Genomic DNA, 18,528 nt, shown 5'->3' with positions numbered 1-18,528 from the left:
ATATATATATATATATATATATGAAAATAAAGTATTTATATGTATTTGAAAAAATAAGTAATGAAAAAAACCTTATTTAGTCCTTTTCCAAGTAAAAATTCAAATTGATCATTTTCCTTTAAAATTTGAAATATATAATTCATTTCTGTAAAACGACCAACACCTGTTACAAGGCGAACCTAAAATTATTTGATATTGTATATCTTACACATATATTGTATAAAATTTTGTTTATTTTTAAAAAATGGTATACCAATAATGTCCAATATTTAAGATTTTGTAAAATATTTGCGAAAATTTGACATTTACATAATACTGATGCAATTCCTTCCATATTGCAAGAAGTTGTAAAACAATCATGAGCTCGTATTAATAATTCTACGATTGTTTTAAGGTTTAATGCTAATAATAGAAAAAGATTAAATAATAAACTGTTACATAGATAATATAATTAATAATTATATTTTATTACCGTTTGTCTTTTCACCATGAGAATGACCAAGCAATTTATTTGCCGTTTTTAAAAGCTTCCAACCAAGGAGTGAAACATCATTACATAATTCCATAATAATACGAAAATTCGTGTTTAAAGAATATTCCCATAAACAAATATTATTTTCATATCCACCTAAAGAAATAATAACTTTTTATGGTTATGAATTTATATTTAAAATTATATTTAAAATTATATTTAAAATTATTTAAAATATATTTAATATATTTAAAATTATTATCATTATGTACCTTTTACAGCAGAAGTAATGCTTAGTGTAATATTTTCAGCCAAAAATGTTGCAACAGTATCATTATCTATTTTATATGCAATAATTATATCATTAATAATTTCAGATTTATCTTTAATATTACTTTCTGTAACTTCTTGTAAAAATTGAATTGGATTGTTTAATATTAATAATATCTGATAACTTTTCTCTAATTGCATTGCTAATTTATAACATAGGACAATTCTAAGACATATGTCTAAGCCATGTTCCAGAATATCAAGTAATTTTTGTATAATTAATAAACATTCCATTTGTATGTTTGTTTTATCTTTTGACATTTCATTTATATTAATTGAGGTGATTACTGTAATAAAAATTTTTATTGTAAGTATGCATTAATTAACAACTAGTTACAATGAAAATAAAAATCAAAAATACATGAAGAAGATGAAGAAAATCTTTGTAAGCTACGATTCTTTAAGACACTATATTTTTGTTGTTTATTCTTATTTTCTTCTTTTAGAAGATTTTGTTGTTCAATAGTTAAATCATTTGGTAAAATTTCTCCTTCTGCTAGACTTAAACATAATATTAAAATTTGTAAATCCTGAAAGTAAAATTAAAATTACTAATATTATTAATATTTATTAATTAAAATTTATTAAAATTTACCTTATGTTTATAATTAAAAATTGTAGTTATTCTCAATGCAGTATCTAATCTACCTAAATCAATTAATATATCAATTAAAATTTTAGCTGCATTTCTTTCTTGTATATTATTTAATGTATAGCTGAATTTCAATTTATTTAATCCTGATAATAATTCTGTTTTTAGTTTATTAAAAATATAAGGTCCATTATCTAATTGTACATTTTCAGGACCTGCTAATATACATGATTTCCACATTGCCATTTCCAGTGTATAAATATCTTGTTGTTCTGTTTCAATATTTTTTAAAGTTTCAAAAGCTAGTTTTAATATTTCATATCTGTTCAAAGATGTATTTTTTTGTAAAAATCAAATTTATGATTTTTTTTAATTAATAAAAATAATACATACCTTTCTTTATGAGAAGTAACTTTTTCAGCATGCTCAACAAAAAATTCTACTACTTCCTTATATGGAATATTATATTTTTTAAAATTTTGTGCACATTCATACCAAAAATTATCTTCAATTTTTTCATTTTTATGAATATAATATTTAAATTTACTTCGATACTATAAATATCAATATAATAGAATATAAAATAAAAAATAAACTCATAAAAATATTATATATCATAATAATATTATATATAATAAATATATAAAATATATTTTATATAATATTATATAATATATAAATATATATAAAAGATAATACCTGAGCTAAAATTATTTCAGATGAACTGAATCCCATAACATTTGATAATTCTAAAGCACTAGTGTAATTTTCAATTCTTATTAAATCATCAATACATCTATGAATTTCTGCATCAAAACTATAAATATTATCTGATACTGTAAATGCCGCAAAATTTAATGTGACATTAGTTTTTTGAAGAATTTTTATAATTTGTAGAAAAGACTGAAAATTTGGAACGAAAACTGTAATGTATAAGAAAATTATTTTTTAATTAATGTTAATAAAAATTAATCAAATAATTCATTACAGTACCTGGGAAATTTTTATGAAAATTACATTTTATTAAAATTTCAAGGAATTTTATTTGCAAATGTGAACTTTTTAATCTATAAGCGAGTGTTGCAATAACACATTTAATTGTAACAGTAGCAATCCAATATAAATTATTCAAATATGTAATATCTGAACAATTCCAATCCATTGCATCCTAAAAATGATTAAAATGTTAAAAATAAATAAAATAAAAATAAAAATAGTATTTAATACATACATTACATTTGAGATCTATACACTGTGTTTTAAAATCCAATAAATTTTGTTGATAATCTTTGAAATTACCATAAATTGCACATTGTTCGAGAAATTCAAAAAATAAATTAAAAAGATTTTCCTATAATTAATTTATATTATTAAAATAATATAAAATATATTTATATGCAGATAAAAATTCACTTACAGGCATAAAAATTTTGTAAGCTTTATTAAGAATATCGATATATCCATTTTTTACCATTTGCTCTAATAAATTAGAAACTTGATTGGCTGTCCATATTTGTTGTTCTAAACATTCATTATAATTAGAAAGAATCTCTTTATCTGTAGTAGATATTACCATCCAAGAATAACAATATGCTGTTATTGAAGATGGCTAAAAAATATTTTTAATAAAAATAATGTTTTATAGTATAGTATAATATTGTTAAATATTTTATAGAATATAAAAACTTTAAAATTATTGAAAATGTACCTCATAACAGGTTGCTAAAACTGCAAGAAAAGGTCTTAAGGTTAACCGAGATGAATTTATTAAAGCACCAGGTGGATCTGGGCTTTGATGACATTTTAGAATAATTAACCATAAATCATCATCTGGAGAACAAATGTTATCACTTATAGCATATTCATACATATCATGAGATTCAGAAGTACTTGCTGAATCTGTTAATACTGGAGAACCATAAATTGATTCCTATTAAGTAATAAAATAGTTTAATACTTAATAAAATTTATTATAAAAATATGTTATTTATTATTTACATTTTGTTTAACACCAATTTTATAATATAATGATTGCCTAACATCTCGTGATTTTATCTTCTGTTCGCTGTAAACAGCTAATTGAGATTTCGTAAGTTGAACATTGCACAAACAAGTTAACAAATGTTCTCTGAGAATTGTATCTTCAAAATGTTTTGTATTTTCCAATACCTAAAGATAAAAAAAAAAAAAAATAATTTTTTTTAAATTTTAAATAAAAATATTTTAAGTAAAAAATATAAAAAAGTGATTCTACAAAAAAAAAAAAATGAAAAAAAGAACATATTTAATGTGATTGTTGATAATTTAATTTTTTAAAAATGAAGTTTAAATAAAAAACAAATGAAAAAATTTGTTTTTGCTTATAGAATTATTTTTTACTCAATAATTTATTTATTCACAATATTTAATCCATTATATTTAAATATTTTGTTTAAATTACTTAAAATTTAAATTATTACCTGATTCAAAGAATAATTAAATATATGACAAACTAACACAAATTCAAACCAGAAGTTCTGATTTGCTAAAAATTTTAATAAGCTAATTGGCAAAGAAAAATTGTGCATCCTTGCAAATCGTACAATAACATCCCATATCTTCAATATATTTATAAATTGCTGACTATCATCAATTAAACTTTCAACAAAATTTTTTTGAAAACTATTTTCAAGATAATCCATTACAGATTTTAAATCATTTTCATTTCCATAAATTATATTTTCTAGTAAATTTCCTGTGAATTAAATGATGTAATATATTGAAATTTATGAATATCGTATTTAAATTTATTAAATATTTAATAAATAATAGAAATAATTACCAATAGAAATATTAATTTCCTTATCAATGTAATTTGCCACAGTTATATGAAGTCTTAAATTTTCTGAATCAATATTTAACATTTCAATGAAAGAAATACAAGTATGTAATATTTCTGGTTTATTTAAATTTCGTAAGGCAAAAATATGTGCATATAGAGCTGCTTTATGTTTCCTACAAATAATGTAATAATTATATGAATATAATTTTTTATTTTTTATAAGAAATAATTATTAATTATTAATTTTACCTTCTACAAGAAATATTTCCAATTAGTTTTCCTTGAGAATGTTTTAAACTAAATATAGCCATATTAGGACGGGCTTCTTTCAAGTAGTATTCATATGTTAATGCTTCTGTATATCCATATTTTTTAACAAGAGTTTCATTAGAAAAATAAGGCATAGACTCATTATTAAAACGCCATTTATATAAACGTTTTATATTTAAATTTTTGTAACCATCCAATAATTCATATATTGTCACTTCTTTCTTTTGTTTTTTTTCTATAATAGATTTAAGAATTGATATTTGTTCTAATGTATTTTGAAGAATTTCATTTGAAATATTATAATTACATAATTGTAAACCATTTTTATTTATAAATATATCTCTTAGTATATTTTGTTTCATAGTTGCACTTTTATTTTGATTATACATTGTATTTTCTTTAGACAAATATGAAAATATTAATAGTAAAACTATTAAATAATTTTCTTTCAAATATTCAATGGTATCATCAGAAAGATAATAAATTGTTTTAAAAATTCCTTCTATTAACATATTCTGGTCTTGACTTTCACACATTTTTGTTAATGCATCATATAATTCAGCAATTTTAATTTCATCTTCTTGAATATTTATTTGATTCAAGCAACGTGCCAGACATAATTCTTTATCAATTCTGCTCATAAATTCATTTCTATTAATATTACAAGATTTGTATGATAATATTGTGTTGAATTCTGATATTGATATTGCATTTCCAAAAATACGTGCCAATAATAATTTTACATCTTGTTGTTCTTTTTTAACAAATATACCATACCTATTTATGTTCATATAATTAAATAAATATTTAAATATTTTAAATTCATTAATATTTTAAATTTTAATAAACATATTTTATGTAGACTTACCTACATAAATGATTTTTAGTTAAATTTTTTATGAAGGTACTAGCACTTGAAGAATCAATAGATTCAATCATATTTGGAACTATATCTAAATTATTAAACAGTAATTTATATTCTTCTTTAATCATATTTGATTCTTCTATTGTATTATTACCATAATAAGTATCAATCCAAAACTTTATGGGAACAATTTTATTATTTGATAATAAATAATCCCATAATATATTGTTAGTTATATTTTTTGAAAGAGATTTTTCATTTAAAGAAAAATATAATTCTGTACATAATGATTGCTTCACAATTTCTGGTAGTTTTACAATATCTTCTATACATAAAGAAATGCTTAAACTGTCTTTAATCCTATAAATAAATTATAATAAATAAATTAAATAAATTATATTTTTAATTTTTTTAATTTTAGATTTTATTAAATCTAATTAAAATCTAATAAATTTATAAAAACTTACATATGTTTTTGTTCAAATTGTATAATGCTTTTTATTATATTCCATGAATTTATATATTCATTTTCAAAACATGCAATATTTATTAAATGTTCTGATAAATAATTTCTTAACATAGAATCTTTACAATTTATACAAACTTCAAATATATATCTTACTGGATCTTTATTCTGTGAAAATATATTATAAAATATATTTATTATATTTATTAAAAAAATATTTCTTTTAATAAATTCATACTTGTAATTTAAATTTTATATACCATATTATTTAAAATATGAGAAGCTTTATAAATTTGATGTCTTTTTAAAAGTTCTGTAATCCAAATTTCTACTTCTTTGTTGAAATAACATTGAGCATTTTCAATAGAACATCTTTTTCTATAAGCTAAACATTTATAAGCAAGATTAATATGAGTGCCTTTTGCAGATGCTTCCCTGACAAGTTCTCTATCTCCCAATATACGCCAACCAGACCAAATAGCTGCAGGTTCTCCAGTTAAACATTCAACTGGAATACCACCCACTGTAGTTTTTTCTGCCATTTTGTTAATATATATTTTTATAGCATGTTATAATATTATGCTGAAACAATATAGTTTTTAATAAACTTATATAATATTTTTAAAAATTTACATAATATATTTAATTAAAAAAAATCTGTAAAGTAGATATTTGAAAATATATCAAAATTTTTAAAAAATTTTTTGCATTTAAATGTGCGAAATGACATGACAAATCTAAAATATCTTAATATGTTATTTTATAGAATAAAAAATAATGTACTATTACAAAGTTAAATACAAAATAGAAAAAATAAATATAGAATAAATAATAATATATTAATATATTTAATATTCTAATTTTATACCTGTTTTTCTATATGTAAAATATATACATTATATTGTACAAAAAATGCATGACTATTGTATAATAAAGTTTGTTTTATATTTTATTCTTATAATTGTCAAATATGATATTAGGAAAAATTTCAATTATCATTATGGAGGATAGTGAAATAGTTATATTTTTTGACGCTTGATGGTGCTGATTGCAGATAACATAAAACTTGTAATAAATTATATGTATATTTATAAACAATAATTTAATTACATTTTAAAATAATAAGTAAATCATATTTATAATAAAGTAATATTTATAAAGTAATAAAGTAATATTTGATAATTCAATAATCTATAAATCTTACTAAGAAAATAATAATGAACAACTTATATTATTATATATCTTATTTATTTATTTTCTCTTCTACAAATACTATAAAAATAATATAAAAATTATAAAATATATATTACATAATGGTAGTACGAAGAAAACTTAAATACGCTAGTGATGTTTTGAGAACCTACAAAATAAAAAAGATTATAAGTAACAAATGAGTTTTCAAATCTATAATTTTGAATTGAAATATTTGACAATTTAAAGTTAAAAATTAAATATTAGTAACTTACGCCTCCAAAAGTATATAAAGATAAATCCACTATACTTCCAGCACTAATTTTAATTGGACTATTTGACATAGCAATAATTAAAATAAGATCATGAATTGTTTTTGTCGGTAATTCGAACCAATCGATCATAAAACAGGATAAACCAATACTACTACTCTGATACATAAAAATCAAATAATATATAATGTAATGAATTATGTATGAATTAATTTAGATATTTACAGGGATTATTGATAATAAATTTTATAAAAATACAAATTTTATAAAAATACAAATTTATATCAAGTGATTTTATTTCTTCTATTTCTTATTTTTTTTTCCTTTTATAGTAATATAACATAAGTTATAATTATTACAATACGATTATTAAATATCAGAAAATGTAATTAATAAAAAAAGATGAACACCAGAAACAGATGAAAAAAAAGCAAACATATTAAAAAAATGAATAAATAAAATATAAATAAAGAAACTATGAAATATATATATCAAACAGATTTTTTTTTATTTTTGTAGAAATTTTCGTTATATTTGACATTTTTAATGTTTTTATTTGTACACAATACAAAAAAAAATTTTTAAATTAATAAAAAATTTAAAAAGTACTTCTTCAATTTAAAATAAAAATTAAATAAAAAATTAAAAAATTGCATTTACTTTAGACTTTAGATTTTATCTTTTAAATATTCATAATTATAAATTGAGAAAAATTTTCATATTCAATTTTTTTTATAAGAATGGAATAATAATCATTATCCACAGTCTTATCTACATATGAGTTTTAAATTGTCGATTATATTTTGATAAGTTATTATCATCTTTTTTCTAATGTATATATTATATTTTTTAAATATTTTTATTAAATATAGTATATAAAAATATAATATACCTTTTCCATTAGGCGTTCACCAATATAGCATAATATGAAAATGTTAAATGTTAAAGATATTAATAACATTGTATACGTAGTAAGACTAATAGTATTACTTAATTCCCAATCCTGTCATAAATAAATAAATCCTTAGTTTAGCATTAAGAAATTTATATGAAAAATGAAAAAAAAGAAAATGAAAAGAAAATGAAAAGAAACGCACCGTTATACAATAATATTCAAGTAAACATATTAAAAAAGTGGAACCAATACATTCCAGAAAACATAATTCTTGCAGTGCCATTTCTATAGACTCTGAAAATCTATAATCAATCATTATATGTATATATAACTATTTTTAATGATTGATAAAAATTTTTTCATATCAATAAATATATTAATAAATTTAGTATTGTACCTTAATATTCGCAAATGATGTTTAATAATTTTTATCAATCGTGTGTTCAAATTAAACATATTTTTAGTATATTTGCCATGTATAAGATCATTTAATCGAGCTATAACGATATCAATTTGTCCACAAACATGTGTTGCGAAAAGTGCTGTTAATCCACAAGAACCGGCAGTTACTGAATACATTATATATCCACAAATGGAATGAAGAAGATACACTAATTCGTAAATGGGGCTTCTTTGAACGTCGAATAGGGCGTTGTACGTAGGATAGACTACCGGTTTGATCGTGCGATTATATTCATCAATAAACGTACCAATCTTATATTGTAAGATCGTGTGAAAAATACTACCACCAGTATATATAAAAACGGCACAAAGTATTGTCAAATTTCGACCTATTTGCCCATATTTTAACATCACCTTGCGATCCTCATGCAATTCTACCTGCCACATCCCATAAGGATGTTCCCTTAACAAAACACTAAATATTTTAATAAAATAACAAAGATTATAATTAAATAATACAAATATATGACCATGCTTTTTAACCAACTGTTGAAAAATTTAGAAATTATACAATTATTAATTTATTAACATGAAAGTTGTTTTTTAACTTTTTATTTTTATTCAATTTTTTAAATTAATTTACTGACCTGTTCCCAATCAATCCATATTTGTTCAATGCAATCTTTGATTCTTGGTTTACGATATGTGAGTGTCCAGTATTTTATCAATGCAATCAAAGAAAAACTCAATAAACCGATTAATTTAAATTTTATCATAATATTTTTTTCTTCATATACGATGTACAAAATACATGGTATAACGGAGAAAAGTAGGACAAAGTTGTTGAATCCAAACACGACTTTTGGTAAAAATCTTGATATACCCTTAAGAACTGATGGCCAAATACCGATGGATTTCAAAATCCACTTATTATGTTTGGTTATATAAGCGATGTCTTCCTTGTATTTTAGATTGCGTGCTCTGTAATCATTCTCATTTAATGTAGTGAGATGCATGTTCGTAGACAGTTCGAAAACAACTGTTTACAACAGCTCATTGATTGTAAGATCGTCTAGCGCAAACTCAACAATATTGCGTATGTGGATCTTTCTCACTACTTGCATAATCAATTATTACTCAAGAGAAAAGCGAATATTTGAAATGATAGTTGAAACTTTCCAATGCTATAGAATCTAAATTTGTATCTCGATATAGATAGAAACGGTTGAAGTCTCAATACACAACAATTAAAAATAAAAAGGTATGTATATTTTTTATATAATGTATATCTTCGTAAAAAATAATAATATTTACATAAACATAAGATTTAGAAATGATTAATTATATTTGTAATTTCTTTTTTTTTTAATAAAAAATATTTATATTGTAAAAATTCATGATTATTTTTTGTAATTTTTTATTAAAAAAAATTGCATTTATTTTGTAATTATTGACTTTAAATATTGAAAATATATTTTTGAATTTTTTCATTTTTAATAAACAAATAAGCTATTTGTTTATTCATTCTATATATAATCGTGATATATTATCATTAAGCAAAATAATTTAAAAATAAAAAATGTTTTTATAATATATTTTTTTTATTTAATATATAAGCTAACTTGTTATATAAGTTATATAAGCTATATTGTTATTATATAAGCTTATATTGTTATATAAGCTAATTATAAAACAAAAATTGCTAAATTATTACATGATTGTAGCTCGAATGAAATTTAAGTACACGAATGATGTCTTTAAAATCTGTAAGTATAAATAATAAATACAATTTGAATTTATATTATATATTAAATTTTGATCAAGCAACATGTTTGTAAAGACTCACATTTGCAAAAGTAAACAGAGATAAATCAACTATTCCTCCAGCACTTATTTTCGTTGGACTATTTGATATGGCGATTATTAGGATGAGTCCTTGAATTGTCTTAACAGGTAAGTGATACCAATCAATCATAAAACAGGATAATCCAATGCTGCTGCTCTATAATATATAAAAATCAAAAAAATAATGCAGTGATTTATTAATTTAGATATTTTTATTATTAATTATTTATATTATTAATTATAAACTAAATAAAAAAATGCGAAAAAATATATTGTAGCTTTATATTAGATAATTTAAAATTTTTTTTCTTTTATTTTTTATTATATATTTTTTTATTTATTATAGAAGTTAAAAAATTTATGAAATAAATTTTACAATCTTCTACAAATTTTATTCAAATTGCATAATTATTTTCTAAATATATTTAGTAAACATCGTAAAAATAAAATACCTTTTCCATTAGAAGTTCACCAATATAACATAATATAAATATATTAAATGTTAGAGATATTAATAATATTATGTATGTTGTAAGACTAATGATGTCATTTAATTCCCAATCCTGTCATAATAAAAAAATCTTGAATTTGTAAAAAGTCATGTGAAAAATGAAAAGAAACGTACCGTTATACAATAATATTCGAGTAAACAAATCAAAAAGATAGAACCAATAAATTCTAAAAAACATACTTCTTGCAATATCACTTGTACTGTCGCTGAAAATCTGTAATCGACTAGAATGTACTACAATATATTATACTATGTAATCTCGTGTTTGAGTGATGAAAATTCTTTTATATTGATAATAATAAATTTGTTTTTGTACCTTAAAATTTGTAAGTGATGTTCAACAATTTTTATCAATCGTGCGTTCAGATTAAATTTTCCTTTGCCATATTTGGCATGTAAAAGATCATTCAATCGAGCTATAATGATGTCAATTTGTCCACAAGCATGTGTTACGAAAAGTGCGGCTAATCCACAAGCACCAGCAGTTATGGAATACATGATGTATCCACATGTGCAATGAAGAACATATATTAATTCATAAATAGGACTTTTTTGAACATTAAATAGGCCGCTATATGTGGGATAGACCAGTGGTTTGATTGTATGGTTATATTCATCGATAAACGTACCGATTTCATATTGCAAAATTGTGTGATAAATAGCGCCACCGGTATACATAAAAACAGCACAAATTATTGTTAAATTTCTACCCACTTGTCCATATTTTAGCATCATTTCGCGATCTTCATATAATTTTACCTATTACATCCAGTAGAGATGTGCCCATAACGAAACACTAAATGCTTTTTTTAATTTTAAGAAATAACATATTAACTAATTTAAAAATTATGATTATTAATTATTAAGTTGCTTTTAATTTCTTATTTTTTTTATTCAATTTTCTTAAATAATTTACTGACCTGTTCCCAATCATTTTGTATCTGTTCGATACAATTCTTAATTTTTGGTTTGCGATAGGCGAGCGCCCAGTGCTTCATCAACGCAATCGAGCAGAATATCAATAAACCGCATAATTTTAATTTTATTACATTATTTTTCTCTTCAAGTATGATATACAGGATACATGGTATAATGGCGAAAAGTAGGACAAAATTAGTAATTCCAATTAAGATTTTCGGTAGAAATTTTGCAACATCCTTTAGAACTATTGGCCAAATACCGATAGATTTCAAAATCCATTTGCTATGTTTGGTTACATAAGTGATGTCTTCCTTATACTTTAGATTTCGCGCTCTATAATCACTTTCATTTAGTATAGTGAGATACATATTCGTAGACAGTTTGAAAACAACTGTTTACAAAAGCTCGGTACATTGATTGCAAGGTCGTCGAGCGCAAGCTCAACGATGTTGCGTGTATGCATCTTTTTCAGTACTTCGATAATCGATTATTAAGAGAGAACCGGACATTTGAAATTGTAGGGAAGCTAACTGATGCTATAGCCTTTATGTTCAGACATAAGTGAAACGAATTGAAGCATAAGTGTACAGCGATTAAGAACTTATATGAAAATTATTAAGAAAGTAGTTAAGTTTGTATTATTATATATAATTTCGTATAAAATAATTAATATTTATATAAATATAAAAGTGAGTAATCATAATCAAATACTGGTAATAAAATAAGTTGTAATTACTAAGTTTCTTTTTGATAAAAAATGATTATTTTGTAAACAACGACAATTATAATCATTTTTTGCTAAAAAAATTTAAATTATAATTCTTGTCTACTAATATGAAAAAGAATATTTCTGAGTATTTTCTATTCGTGCAAAATATTTCAAAAATAAAAAATGTTATTACAATTCCTTTTTTTATTTACTATTCTATAACTATTCTTTATTTATAATAATGAAATAGTTATTACATAATGGTAGTTCGGATAAAATTTAAGTATGCAAATGATGTTTTTAGAACCTATAAATATAAAGTTAATTATGAACAAATGAAATTCAAATTATATTTCATTTAAAAAACTTACATTTCCAAAAGTGGACAAAGACAAATCAACTATTCCACCGGCACTTATTTTCGTTGGATTACTCGAAATGGCGATCATTAAGATAAGTCCCTGAATTGTTTTGGATGGTAAATAATACCAATCAATCATAAAACAGGATAATCCAATACTGCTACTCTATAATACATGAAAATCAAAAAATATTCAATGCAAGTGAATTATTAATTTAATTATTTATATTTTTCTTTCCATAAATTAAATTTTATAGGAAAAAAATATAAAGTTTTACATTAGATAATTTAAACATTTTTTTTTCTTTCATTTTTTTATTGTATTTTTCCTTTATTTATTAATATTCAATGGAAAATTTATGAAATGCTTCTACAAATTTTATCCGAATCGCATAATTATTTTCTAAATATATTTAGTAAACATCATAAAAATATACCTTTTCCATTAGAAGTTCACCAATATAACATAATATAAATATATTAAATATTAGAGATATTAATAATATTATATATGTTGTAAGACTAATGGTATTATTTAATTCCCAATCCTGTTATAATAAACAAATCTTGAATTTATAGAAACTCATATGAAAAATGAAAAGAAACGCACCGTTATACAATAATATTCGAGCAGACATATCAAAAAAGTGGAGCCAATACATTCTAGAAAACATAATTCTTGCAATATCACCTGTACTGTTGCTGAAAATCTATAATCGGCCATATATTATTAGATACGTATATATATATTTATTTTTAATAATTGATAAAAATATTTTCATATTAATAAATTAATTATTGTACCTTAATATTCGCAAATGATGTTCAATAATTTTTGTAAATCGTGCGTTCAGATTAATTTTTTCTTTGGTATATTTGCCATGTATAAGATCATTTAATCGAGCTATAACGATATCAATTTGTCCACAAGCATGTGTTGCAAAAAGTGCGGTTAATCCACAAGCACCAGCAGTTACAGAATGCATGACATATCCACACATGCAATGAAGAATGTATACAAATTCATAAATGGGGCTTCTTTGTACATTAAATAGACCGTTATACGTGGGATAAATCACTGGTTTGATAGTGCGATTATATTCATCAATAAATGTACCGATCTTATATTGTAAGATCGTGTGAAAGATAGTGCCACCGGTGTATGTGAACATAGCACAAATTATTATTAAATTTCTACCCATTTGTCCATATTTGAGCATCATTTCGCGATCCTCATATAATTCTACCTGTTACATCCAGTAGAGATGTGCCCTTAACGAAGCACTAAACATTTTTTACTTTAAGAAAGTATATATTGACTAATTTAAAAATTACACGACTATTAATTGTTGAGCTATTTCTAATTTTTATTTTTATCTTTCCTTATTTAATTTTTTAAATTAATTTACTAACCTGTTTCCAATCAATCCATATTTGTTCGACGCAGTTCTTGATTCTTGATTTGCGATATAAAAGTGTCCAGTATTTTATCAAGGCAACTAAAGAGAAACTCAGTAAACCGAATAATTTAAATCTTATCATAGTATCATTTTCTTCGATTACGATATACAGGATGCATGGTATAATGGCGAAAAATAGGACAAAATTACATAATCCAAACACGATTTTTGGTAGAAATCTTGAGACATCCTTAAGAATTGATGGCCAAATGCCAATGGATTTCAAAATCCATTTACTATGTTTGGTTACATAAGTGATGTCTTCCTTGTATTTTAGATTTCGCGCTTTGCAATCACTCTCATTTAGCGTAATGAGATGCATGTTCGTTGACAGTTTGAATACAACTGTTTACGATAGCTCAATAACATTGATTGCAAGTCGGCGAGCGCAAGCTCAACGAAGTTGCGTGTGTGCATCTTTTTCAGTACTTCGATAATCGATTATTAAGAGAGAACCGGACGTCTGAAATAAGGAAACTAACTGATGCTATAGAGTCTTTATGTTTAAACGTAAGTGAAACGGATTGAAATGATAACTGTTTACACAATTAGAACTTATATTGAAAATTATTAAGAAAGTAGTTAAATTTGTATTATTATATATAAAACATTTTATTATATGTAAAAAAGTGAGTAATCATAATTCATAATTCATAATCAAATACTATATTAATAAAATAAGTTATAATTATTTTCTTTTTGATAAAAAATAATTATTTTGTAAACGACGATAATTTATAATCATTTTTTTCTAAAAAAATTTAAATCATAATTATTGTTTAAGATATGTAAAAGATATTTCTGAGTGTTGATTTTCTAGTGCAAAATATTTTAAAGATAAAAAATATTTTTATATTATTTTATATTTACTATTTTTTTATTTACTATTCTACAATTAATTATTAAAAACAATGAAATAAGTATTATACGATGGTAGTTCGAATGAAATTTAAATATGCAAATGATGTTTTTAAAACCTGTAATTAAGATTAATTAGTAAAAAATGAAACTCGAATTATATAAATTTTATTTAAAAACTCACACTTCCAAAAGTGGATAAAGATAAATCAATTATTCCACCAGCGCTAATTTTCGCTGGACTATTCGACATGGCGATCATTAAGATGAGGCCTTGAATTGTCTTGATTGGTAATTGATACCAATCGATCATGCAACATACTATTCCAATATTAGTACTCTATAAACGAAATAATAAATAAAAAAAAATATTTATTAATGAATTTTGACATATTAAACATATTTACATTACCAAACTTATAAGAAAAATGTAACAAAAAGTACCTTTTCTATCAGAAGATTACCAATGTAACATAATAAAAATATATTAAACGTCAAAGATATGAGTAATAATGAATATGTTGTTAGACCAATTGTATTATTTTGTTCCCAATCCTATTGAAAATATCATAAAAATATCATAAATTCATAGAAACTGAAGTGGGAAGCAACAAAAACGTACCGTAATGCAATAATATTCAAGCAAGCATATTACAAAAGTGGAACCAACGAATTCTAAAAAGCACACTTCTTGCAGTACTGTCTCAACCATTGCTGAAAATCTACAATAGCACACGATACGTTTTCATAAGCGATATGCAACAGATTTACATCACTTTTCTATTTGTACCTTAAAATTTTTATATGATGTTCGATAATTTCTATCAATCGTATATTCGGATTTGAATTTTCTTTCGAAAATTTTCCATCAACTAAATCCTCTAATTTGGCCATAACGATATCAATCTGTCCACAAATATGCGTTGCAAAAAGTGCAGCCAAACCACATGCACCAACTGTTACAGCATCGAACATGTATCCACAGATGCATTGGAGAATATAAATTAATTCATAAACTGGACTTTTTTGAACGTCGTAGAGACGACTATATGTAGGATATATCAGTAATTTAATCGTACGATTATACTCATCAATATATGATCCGAGTTTGTAATGCATAACTGTGTGATAAATTATACCACCGCTATACATGAAAACAATACTGTACATGCTCAAATTTCGGCCTATTATCCCGTATTTTAACATTAATTTTCGATCTCTTTCGAATTCTACCTGTCAAGCGATTTCAATTTTTTGTTAAAAAAAACTTTTTCACATAAATACCAATATTTGTAATAAAAGAAAAAAAGATAAAAAATATTTATTGTAACTGACCTGTTTCCAATCGTGTTGTATCTGTTCTATACAGTGTTTGATTTTTGGTTTGCGCATCGTTAAAACCCAATATTTCATCAATGAGATAAAAGAAAAGCAAGTTAAACCAAGGATTTTCAATCTTAGTATCGGATCCTTTTGCTCCAATAATATATGTAGAATACATTGAATCACGGTGAAGGATAATATTAAATTACTCAGTCCAATTGCAATTTTTGGTAAATATTCGTCAATGCCTTTTAATACGGTTGGCCAAATACCAATGGAATTTAAAATCCATTTATTATGTTTGGTCACGTAAACGATGTCTTTCTCGTAATTCAGATTTCGTGGTTGATTGGTTTGATCTCGAACGAAGAGGTGCATGTTCGTAGATAGTTCGGAAACGACTGTTTACAACAGTTTGATGGCATTGATTGCAAGATAGTCGATTCACGTTCGTGCTATTGTGTGCGTGCATCTTTTCCAGTACTTCGAAATCGATTATTAACGTATCAGAGAATCGAACGTTTAAAATTATAGCGAGAGCTAACTGAAGTTACTATAGAATCTAACTTTATATTCTAGCCATAAGTGGAAAGGAGGTGTAAGTGTATGATGATTAAAAAGTTCTTTAAGTAATATATATATTGTTCCAATAATGTGAATGATTTTTGAAATTATATAATGTGATTTGAATATATATATATATATATATATATGTGTGTGTGTGTGTGTGTGTGTAATCAAGAATTAATAATTCAATAAGTTATTACAATTTCTTTTTGTAATATAATATATTTTTTTGAACAAAAAAATTGTTTGAAAGAATAATTTTTTTTAATTTATTTATTTAAATTCATTAAATTTATTATTGTTTCTCAAACATAAAAAATATTTATAAGAATTTGCTTTAATTTATTTCTCAATAGGTTACACCCAGAGATTATTCCACGCAGGCACAACAAACCTCTTTGGGGTTGGCTTTTAGAATCTATTGGTTAAGGCAAAATACATGCGCAGCTTGGTTTTATCATTGTAAGTAGACAAATATTTTATGTTTACCTTAATATTTTTATATAGATATATATTTCATCTTTCAAATCGATTAGTATAATAGAATAGATTTCTTATGAAAAATAAATTGAAAATATAAAATAATAATTTTTCATTTGAAGCTTCGTTTTTAAAAAATTAAATTTTGAAAATTCTTTAAATATGCACTATTTAAGAACTTCTACACTATTTGTTTGATTGCACTATATGTTAGTGTTTTAAAAATATTATAAACTTATATTATTAAACAATTTATATTATTAAAGAAATTATTAAAAATAGCGTTCAGTTTGTTCTAAACATTATTCAAATCATAAAAGCATGGATCAGAATAAATATTAAATAAATTTTCTGTTGTATTTGATTAAATAAATATATGATTTTTTCTTTTAATTGTTTCTAATTGCTATGATCTTTAGCATATATATGTTTTTTAAACATTCAAAGAATTTTCAAAATTCATTTTCTTGAAAATAAAATCTCAAATAAAAAATCATTATTCTATATTTTATTTTCGATTTATTTTTCATAAAGAATTCATTTATGCTTAATTGTGCTATCCGACTTGAAATATCCTGTATATATTTATATTTTATAAAAATTTAAGCAACTATCATTATAGCATATTTCTTTATTTACTATTCAATATTTTATGATCGAAAACAATAAAACATTTATAATTATTACATAACAGCAGTCTGAAGAAAGTTTAAATATACGAATGTCGTTTTTAAAACCTGCGAAATTTAATTACCGATATATAAAGTTTTAATTGTATACTTTTCATTTATGTCACCACCACATTCTTATAATTAATATATCAATATAAACGTACATTTCCAAAAGTAGATAAGGATAAATCAAGTATTCTACCGACACTAAGTTTCGCGGGAGTATTCGACATGGCCATGATCAAG

At 23.0% G+C, this 18,528-nt stretch overlaps 4 protein-coding genes across 6 annotated transcripts in view; all 4 read right to left on the bottom strand.

Moving 5' to 3' along the window:
- Window positions 1-6,959, bottom strand: part of LOC102673062 (spatacsin) — an 8,371-nt gene extending 1,412 nt beyond the window's left edge. Inside the window, exons 1-20 of one of the 3 annotated variants that reach the window (XM_006615153.2) lie at window positions 6,685-6,959; window positions 6,077-6,398; window positions 5,818-5,984; window positions 5,354-5,710; window positions 4,465-5,262; window positions 4,216-4,388; window positions 3,854-4,128; window positions 3,393-3,563; window positions 3,103-3,324; window positions 2,812-3,003; window positions 2,626-2,745; window positions 2,388-2,562; window positions 2,094-2,317; window positions 1,788-1,948; window positions 1,398-1,716; window positions 1,164-1,332; window positions 745-1,089; window positions 473-628; window positions 254-402; window positions 70-179 (exon numbers count right to left, since the gene is read on the bottom strand). In XM_006615153.2, coding sequence (XP_006615216.1) covers window positions 70-179; window positions 254-402; window positions 473-628; window positions 745-1,089; window positions 1,164-1,332; window positions 1,398-1,716; window positions 1,788-1,948; window positions 2,094-2,317; window positions 2,388-2,562; window positions 2,626-2,745; window positions 2,812-3,003; window positions 3,103-3,324; window positions 3,393-3,563; window positions 3,854-4,128; window positions 4,216-4,388; window positions 4,465-5,262; window positions 5,354-5,710; window positions 5,818-5,984; window positions 6,077-6,358 — 4,565 coding nt within the window. In that variant the 5' untranslated portion in view covers window positions 6,359-6,398; window positions 6,685-6,959. Of the gene's footprint in view, window positions 1-40; window positions 180-253; window positions 403-461; window positions 629-744; window positions 1,090-1,163; window positions 1,333-1,397; window positions 1,717-1,787; window positions 1,949-2,093; window positions 2,318-2,387; window positions 2,563-2,625; window positions 2,746-2,811; window positions 3,004-3,102; window positions 3,325-3,392; window positions 3,564-3,853; window positions 4,129-4,215; window positions 4,389-4,464; window positions 5,263-5,353; window positions 5,711-5,817; window positions 5,985-6,076; window positions 6,399-6,684 lie in introns of those variants that run through there. The other 2 variants (XM_031510262.1, XM_006615152.2) reach the window with 2 other exon arrangements.
- A 116-nt stretch (window positions 6,960-7,075) lies between these two features.
- LOC102673289 lies at window positions 7,076-12,525 on the bottom strand. Its single transcript, XM_006615154.2, has 12 exons — window positions 11,853-12,525; window positions 11,249-11,691; window positions 11,047-11,146; window positions 10,874-10,984; window positions 10,423-10,578; window positions 10,291-10,340; window positions 9,224-9,620; window positions 8,572-9,014; window positions 8,377-8,476; window positions 8,172-8,282; window positions 7,283-7,438; window positions 7,076-7,176 (listed from the first exon to the last, which is right to left on the bottom strand). Exons 1-12 carry the CDS (start codon window positions 12,219-12,221, stop codon window positions 7,123-7,125), a joined length of 2,490 nt encoding a protein of 829 aa, XP_006615217.2. The 5' UTR covers window positions 12,222-12,525; the 3' UTR covers window positions 7,076-7,122.
- A 232-nt stretch (window positions 12,526-12,757) lies between these two features.
- Window positions 12,758-17,259, bottom strand: LOC102673419. Its single transcript, XM_006615156.2, has 13 exons — window positions 16,577-17,259; window positions 16,032-16,474; window positions 15,864-15,963; window positions 15,686-15,796; window positions 15,426-15,581; window positions 15,313-15,360; window positions 14,813-14,846; window positions 14,337-14,728; window positions 13,728-14,170; window positions 13,534-13,633; window positions 13,361-13,471; window positions 12,934-13,089; window positions 12,758-12,869 (listed from the first exon to the last, which is right to left on the bottom strand). Exons 1-13 carry the CDS (start codon window positions 16,940-16,942, stop codon window positions 12,816-12,818), a joined length of 2,514 nt encoding a protein of 837 aa, XP_006615219.2. The 5' UTR covers window positions 16,943-17,259; the 3' UTR covers window positions 12,758-12,815.
- Window positions 17,260-18,207: 948 nt separating this feature from the next.
- LOC102673854 (odorant receptor 4-like) overlaps window positions 18,208-18,528 on the bottom strand; it is a 4,026-nt gene continuing 3,705 nt past the window's right edge. Inside the window, exons 8-9 of the mRNA XM_031510210.1 lie at window positions 18,447-18,528; window positions 18,208-18,348 (exon numbers count right to left, since the gene is read on the bottom strand). The exon at window positions 18,447-18,528 is cut by the window's right edge and continues 1 nt beyond it. Coding sequence (XP_031366070.1) covers window positions 18,295-18,348; window positions 18,447-18,528 — 136 coding nt within the window. The 3' untranslated portion in view covers window positions 18,208-18,294. The remainder of the gene's footprint in view (window positions 18,349-18,446) is intronic.

The sequence above is a fragment of the Apis dorsata genome, unplaced genomic scaffold (assembly GCF_000469605.1).
Source record: "Apis dorsata unplaced genomic scaffold, Apis dorsata 1.3 scaffold_217, whole genome shotgun sequence".
NCBI lineage: Eukaryota > Metazoa > Arthropoda > Insecta > Hymenoptera > Apidae > Apis > Apis dorsata.
The sequence above is the reverse complement of the archived record's forward strand: the minus strand, read 5'-3'. Positions and strand labels throughout refer to the sequence as shown.

What these genes read in the sequence shown, in the direction of transcription:
- LOC102673289 (XM_006615154.2), bottom strand. Translation starts at nt 12,221, where the DNA reads ATGTATCTCACTATACTAAATGAAAGTGATTATAGAGCGCGAAATCTA. An exon ending in GTGAACTTCTAATGGAAAAG is followed by an intron (nt 10,579 to 10,873) that starts GTATTTTATTTT and finishes TATATATTATAG; the next exon opens with AGCAGCAGCATTGGATTATC. An exon ending in CTTTATATACTTTTGGAGGC is followed by an intron (nt 7,177 to 7,282) that starts GTAAGTTACTAA and finishes TTTATTTTGTAG; the next exon opens with GTTCTCAAAACATCACTAGC.
- LOC102673419 (XM_006615156.2), bottom strand. Translation starts at nt 16,942, where the DNA reads ATGCACCTCTTCGTTCGAGATCAAACCAATCAACCACGAAATCTGAAT. An exon ending in CTTTATCCACTTTTGGAAGT is followed by an intron (nt 15,361 to 15,425) that starts GTGAGTTTTTAA and finishes TCTTAATTACAG; the next exon opens with GTTTTAAAAACATCATTTGC. An exon ending in TATGGATTGATTGGAAACAG is followed by an intron (nt 14,171 to 14,336) that starts GTTAGTAAATTA and finishes TGGATGTAACAG; the next exon opens with GTAGAATTATATGAGGATCG.